General features: G+C 47.8%; 2 protein-coding genes across 2 annotated transcripts in view; both read right to left on the bottom strand.

Moving 5' to 3' along the window:
* Positions 1 to 1416: 1416 nt before the first annotated feature.
* LOC9638563 (pentatricopeptide repeat-containing protein At4g21065) lies at positions 1417 to 4062 on the bottom strand. The gene has a single exon (XM_024682201.1). It carries the CDS (start codon positions 3944 to 3946, stop codon positions 1484 to 1486), a length of 2463 nt encoding a protein of 820 aa, XP_024537969.1. The 5' UTR covers positions 3947 to 4062; the 3' UTR covers positions 1417 to 1483.
* The window catches only part of LOC9638791, a 6226-nt gene continuing 3755 nt past the window's right edge, over positions 3932 to 6402 (bottom strand). Inside the window, exons 4-14 of the mRNA XM_002977105.2 lie at positions 6304 to 6400; positions 6091 to 6258; positions 5861 to 6030; positions 5726 to 5807; positions 5250 to 5672; positions 4905 to 5197; positions 4746 to 4856; positions 4524 to 4694; positions 4406 to 4474; positions 4180 to 4356; positions 3932 to 4124 (exon numbers count right to left, since the gene is read on the bottom strand). Of these exons, the coding sequence (XP_002977151.2) occupies positions 3947 to 4124; positions 4180 to 4356; positions 4406 to 4474; positions 4524 to 4694; positions 4746 to 4856; positions 4905 to 5197; positions 5250 to 5672; positions 5726 to 5807; positions 5861 to 6030; positions 6091 to 6258; positions 6304 to 6400 (1939 nt within the window). The 3' untranslated portion in view covers positions 3932 to 3946. The remainder of the gene's footprint in view (positions 4125 to 4179; positions 4357 to 4405; positions 4475 to 4523; positions 4695 to 4745; positions 4857 to 4904; positions 5198 to 5249; positions 5673 to 5725; positions 5808 to 5860; positions 6031 to 6090; positions 6259 to 6303; positions 6401 to 6402) is intronic.

Raw genomic sequence — 6402 nt, forward strand, 5'->3', positions numbered from 1 at the left:
TTGACATTTACCTTTGATGCTTGTGATGAAAGCAAAAGGGTTTCTAGTTGATGCAATATGTCAACCGTTTAAATATAAATTTCCAGGGCTCTCTAGGAATTTGCATCCAAGTGATTGCTCAAGCTGTTGGAGCTCAAGAAGAGCTTGGGATCGAGATGAGGGCGTGCCGATTGCATTGCCAAGCCGCTTTTTTGCTTGTTGGGGCGAGATTTCTTTGTCGCACTCCTTTTCTTTTTTTCCCTCTCGCAGTACCATGTGTAGGTGGCAAGTGCCTTATGCCCGCCTCATGCAATATGCATAAGCAGTGATCAAGAAGTTGTAAATCCATCTTTTCCTTCATCGTTTAAAACTAGAAAAAATCTCGTTTTTCACATATGGAGCAGTGGGACAAATGCACCAAGTTAGTTGAATTTCTACAAATTTTCTTTTAATTTAGTTCATGTCTCGCATTTAGAGGTCTCAGGCTCAACTAGCTCAAATGCTTTAGGTGCCCCTGTAGCTCCTCGGGCCACGGGAATCTCTGCCAAGTTCTCATTGGGTGACAACAAAAGGGTGGTAATCTCCTCAAACTCGTACAATTGCGTGGCTCAACGTCGGCGATCAAGGTCGCGGGTGATGCCCTGGCGATTGTGATGCAAAACAAGGTGTAGCTTCACAAGAAAAGCTTCCACTTAGAGGCAGCCGAAGAGTTTGAAGTTCTAGAAGAATCCGGGATGTTTAGCTTGAATACGTGAATCGTGCATTGTGTCACTGGTGAGCGCCAGCAAGAGAACATGCCATGCTCCAAATATCAGCTTAATCCTTCCCTCTTCAAAGCTGGAAAACGCAGCAAGAGAAGAAGACATTTGTTTCTTACCTCAAACTTTTCCCCCAAAATCCTCATGATCGTCCTTGACACTCGCAGTGGCAAGGAAACGACCATTCTGGCTAAGCGCTAAGCACGAAAGTGTGTTTGAGTGAGCGTAGGTCTAGAAGGGATGCCCGCGAGCAACATGAACACAAAGGAATCGCGAGAATATCCAGGACACTCCTCGAAGTTTACAAGTGGTGACGGATTTCCTCGCCGTCTCGTTTGCCCAGACATAAACACATCACAAAATAAAGCTCACAATAAAATCTATGATGTTATGAATGTATGACATTCTTTTGGTTGTGGATTTTTCTTATGCTTTGGAGAGCAAGCTTGAGAATGTGATGAAGGAGAAGTTTTATATCACTCAGAGTATTGCGGCTGTTAAGGAGCAACTCCAGATACATGAAATAGTTGACTATAGAAACTTCGACGTGGTGTGGCTGGTGGAAAAACTAGAGAAACAATGTGGCCATGCAGATTTTGTCACCATTACTGTTCAATCTTGTGCTTTTAGTTGGGTGCCTTCCAGCTTGTTAGGAAAAGTGTGGAACAACGATGCAATATTTGTCACTATAGTTCGATTTTTCATTCATGAGAATATTCCACGACTGTCGATTATTTCAAAGGGCTCTACCAGTAGTCTCCACAAGAACACGCACCATTCTCAAAGTGGTGGAAGCGTATAGCATCACGAACAACGATCTTCCTCCCCACAACCTTGGAGATGGCCTTGACGGCTGCATGGCAATCAAAGCACACGCGGAGGTTCTTGACAATGTGGAGCGCCGTTCCTGGCGGAGTGGAGATCAGCCCAAACGCGATCGCCAGCCTCTCACTGTGGTACCAAAGCAGCTGCTCCTTCTCCTCCTCCTCCACGTCCCGAAGAACAGCCCTCACGTCAGCGACATAGCCCGCCTCCTTGACTCGCGCCTTGAGCCTCTCGATCTCTGCGTGAATCCTCCCGAGCTGCGGGTGGAGCTTCTGCGCCGCCATGAACTCGTGGACGCGATCCTTCACTTCGATGCTGCTCAATCCCGGCTGCTTGGTTATCCCCCTGAGTCTCATCGCCTTCCTCGTTCTCCTGGCCTCGTCCATCCTCCCGGTCGAGGAGTAGAGGTTTGAGAGCAGTATGTAAGGCCCCGAGTCCTCTGGATCCAGCTCGTAGATAAGCTCCGCGATGCGAGCCCCTCGATCGACGTCTCCGTGCATCCTACATGCGCCTAGGAGAGCTAGCCATGCCGAGGAGTCGGGCTCGTATGGCATGCTGTTGATGAGATCTTCGCTGAGCTGCAACTGGCCGGACCTTCCCAGGAGATCGATCAAGTTGAGGTAGTGCTCAAATACCGGCACCACTCCAAAGTCGCGTATCATCGAGACGAAGTAGTCCACCCCGTCCATGGAGCGACCGGCGTGGCTGCATGCGAAGAGGAGGCCGAGAAAGGTGATGCCGTTCACTTCCAGGGCGCCTTGAACCATCTCGTGGTAGAGCTCGATAGCCTCCGTCTCGTAGCCGTTCTGTGCGTAAGCAGCGAGTATGGCGGACCAAGTCACGGTGTTTTTCTTTCCCAGGCTGTCGAAGATGGCTCTTGCGTTATCCAGTCGCCCGCATTTGCCATAGAAGTGCATGACCGCCGTGCCGAGAGCCACGTCCATGGGAATCCCGCTTGCGGTAATGTCGTCGTGGACCATCCGGCCTTCCGTGTGTGCTGCTAGAGCCGCGCAAGCGTCGATGATGGTGAGGAACGTCACTGCGTCTGGCTGAACCCCCTCCAAGTCCATGGATCTAAACACCTGGATGGCCTTCTTGCACTGCCAGTTTTGAGAGTAGACTGCAACCATGTTGTTCCAAGTCACCAAGTTCTTCCGAGGTAGACTGTCGAACACGGCCCTGGCAGCGTCCACGTTTTTACACTTCCCAAACATGTTGACGAGCGACGTCCCCACCATGATATCGGACTCGAGCCTCTTGTCCACAGCTATAGCATGGACGATCCGGCCTTCTTCTTCGGATGGAAGACTGGCACAGGCGTCGATTGCGTTGATCAGAGTGACTTGGTTCGCTATCACACCCTCTAAGTCCATGGTCTTGAAGAGGTGGAGAGCTTCCTTGCCTAGACCGTTTTGCGTGTAAGCTCCAATGATGCCGTTCCAGGAGATCACGTCCCTGTTCTCCATTCTGTCGAAAAGTACCCGAGCTTCGTTCATGTTTCCATCCTGAGCGTATGCCACCACCATCATGTTCCACGTTGCAGTGTTGCGCTGAGGCATGTCGTCAAAGAGTTGTCTTGCTTCCACCAGGCGACCGTTTTGAGTGTAGGCCGTGACCAAAGATGTCCAGGAAATCACGTCCCTCCTGGTCATCGTATCGAATGCCTGCTTCGCCTTGCCCAAGCAGCCACACTTGCCATAGAGGTTGATGATGGCGTTGCCGACGTCCACATCTAGATGCAAGCCGTGGAAAACTGCCCTGGCATGATACGTCTTTCCAAGAACCAAGTTCCGGATGTTCGAGCAGGAGTTTAAGATGCAGACGAAAGTGATCCGGTTTGGAGAGACGCCTTCTTGATCCATCATGCAAACCAACCTGATAACTTCGTTTCCTGGCGAGCCCGTGATGATGGTGTTCCATGAAGCAACGTCCCTTGCCGGCATTTCATCGAAGAGAAGCCTCGCTTTGTGTTGATAACCATACTGGCAATATGCTGTGATCATCGTGTTCCAGGACACTGTGTTCCGATCCGGGTTCCGACCAAAGATTTCTTCTGCCTCTTCCAGACGACCGTTGCGGATGAAGACCGTCATCATGATGTTCCAGGAAAACGCGTTCTTTTCCTGAATCTGGTCGAACACTGACCTCGCCTCTGCAATGCCCCCACACTTGCCATACATCTCGATAAGCAGATTCGCGATGAGTCTGTCACTGGCATATCCATCCTTGACAAGGCAAGAATGGACCCGCTTGCCCTCCAGCAGGGCCTTCGAGTCGGCGCATTTCTTGAGAAGCAAGACGTAAGTCGAGATTTCTTCTCGCCGCTCATCAACTGTCCTCCTGTTACCATTTGCAACTGACCACCCCGCAGTAGCGACGTCCATCTAATCGTCGTCATCTGTGATTGTGAAGGCCCTTCTTTTGGCTGGCTTCGGTATGGCTTCAGCTTCGGTACCTGCTAAATCCTCCAAGTCCATCATGTCCTGGCTAGCGTCGTCAGCAGTTTGGTGTTTCACCAGTCTTTTCTTTCTGTTTACAGGGTGCCCTGGAGGAACATCGAGCCTGAAAGAAGCGCTAGGAAGTTGGCGTCTTGATAAATTGGCAAGTTACAACTTACACTTCCTGAAGGTCCACTTCCGCATCGGATGGCAACCTGTTTTCCTCCACGTAGTCAGCGTTGTTAGCAGCAGGTAGTGTTCTGTTCTCTGTATCTCCCTTCTCAAGGTCACCTTCATCGTCATCTTCTTCTGATTCAGTCCACTCCTGATTGTCTTCAGAACTCTCACCGTCCTCCCTGCAAACGTCATGAGAAATCTATAAATCCATCAAGGTTTTGAACTGACCATTCATTCAAAGGCTGGACGCCGTCGTGATTGCCCTTATCTAACTCGTCGTCCTCCATATCGTCATTCCTGTGACAAATGTTTTGCAGCTTCTGAGTGTGATGGTAAAAGGCTTTACCTGTCGGCGTCAATTGGACTTGTTCCATCAGCGTGAATGTGAGATGGTGTAGTCCCGTTACGATGTAGACCGAGCTGTTTTAGCTTTCTTGTTACTTGCGCACTGGATATCTTCCCATCGCTATCCAATGCTCCTGCAATCAGTTTGGAGCAGCTACGCTTGTGCTTAAACCTGAAACAAAACATCCTCCAGGTGTTAAAGAAAATTAAGGTAAAGTCTTACTGTTGGAAAAGCTCAATAATGCGCTTTTCATCTTCCTCATTGAAAGGACCCCTTCTGCGTTTCTTGGGCACAGGTACTGTTCTATGAGCAACTCCTCGTTCGCCAATAATACTAAGAAGAGGAAAGTCAAGGAACGAACCTAAGTATAGGAAAATGTACCTCGTGGATTCAGAAGCCAGGTTGACAAAACCATCATCAGCTTCTTCTTGAAGAGCGTCCGCAAGGCAAGTAATAGATGTATCCCCTTCGAACTCGTAATCATCGGCAATGTCACGGGATGATTCACGGCTTCTTGTAAACAGCACATCCACGTAAAGCCAAGGATTCGACTTCAGTTTCTTGAAAAAGTTACGAACGACTTTGTTGATGAAGGAGATGAGGAATTTGTACTCTTCTAGTTTTTGAAGTTTTTCATCCAAAAGGATGGTTTCAAAGGTTTCAAGGATTGAAATCTGCAATATTCAGGCTTAAAACGAATCAATTCGGAAAACAAACTCGACAGACCTCGTATAGCAAGGGCTCCAGCTCGCAATCTTTGCATATCCGGTGGAGCATACAAACGATGTAATAATTCAAGGCAGGGCTGTTGGACTGGTAGAATGTCAGGAGCCAGCAATAGTTGGAAACGGTTGTACTGTCTGCAAACGTATTAACGCATTTGAGGACGTTAAAAGTGCCTTCTCGCGTTGAAACATTATCATGGTCGTCTTGGAGGTCGTCAAGCAGTGGCTCTGCTTGCGCCTGCTCCTTATCACCTCCCGCCTGCTCCTGATCACCCCCCGCCTGCTCCTGATCTCCTCGCAAAATGTCGTTATTTTCCTCTAGTGAAGCCTTCGACGCTTCAATACTCTCAGGTCCCGCATCTGATAAATCTTTAGAGTCATCCTGTTTTTTCCTGGATACTTTATTTCGAGCCTTTTGGACAACCTGCTCCAAAATACATCTCAAATTTGCGATATAGAGGCATTTATTTAACTTACTCTCAAAGCACCGTCTTCCTGGATTGTATTTTCCATCAGTTTCAATGCGACATGAGTAATTTCGACCATGTTCTCAAGATATCTACATGGACAAAAATATGCATTCTTTTAAAGTTTCAAATAAATTCCCTTTACCTCCGAGGTTGTTTGTAGTTGTTGAATGCCTTGATTGATCTACAGCATGTATTCAAGATGCCTCTTTCGGTCTGATCATAGAAAACCTTATAAGTAAGCGTCCTAGCAGTGCGAACATCACGATTGGAGAAATTTGACCGTTTCTTGAGCACTAAATCCAGAATATGAATCTAGAAAAGAGAAAACAGAAAAGAAAGAATAAGCCGACACTACGAGGGAACTAGGCTTACCATCTCTTTTAGCAGGGAAACAACCGCGACAACCGGGATCCAGTCATTAGGAGATTTAGCAGCTTCCGTATAATCATGCCATTTTGATACAACCATCTGAAACGTCTCTTCATTCATTGTACATGAAACATGACCACAGACTGAATCTGATAAAGCACTTTCATCTGCCTGTCAAAGGTAGTAAGGAACAGAACTCAAGTAAAGACAACTTACAAGTGTTTTCAGAAGCTTATAGCGTTGATAGCTTAGAAAAAATTCAGCAACTTCATAAAAGGTAACAAAATCAGAAGTCTCAATCTCTCGCCGTTCTCT

The sequence above is a fragment of the Selaginella moellendorffii genome, unplaced genomic scaffold (genome assembly GCF_000143415.4).
Source record: "Selaginella moellendorffii unplaced genomic scaffold, v1.0 SELMOscaffold_33, whole genome shotgun sequence".
NCBI classification, from domain to species: Eukaryota; Viridiplantae; Streptophyta; class Lycopodiopsida; order Selaginellales; family Selaginellaceae; genus Selaginella; species Selaginella moellendorffii.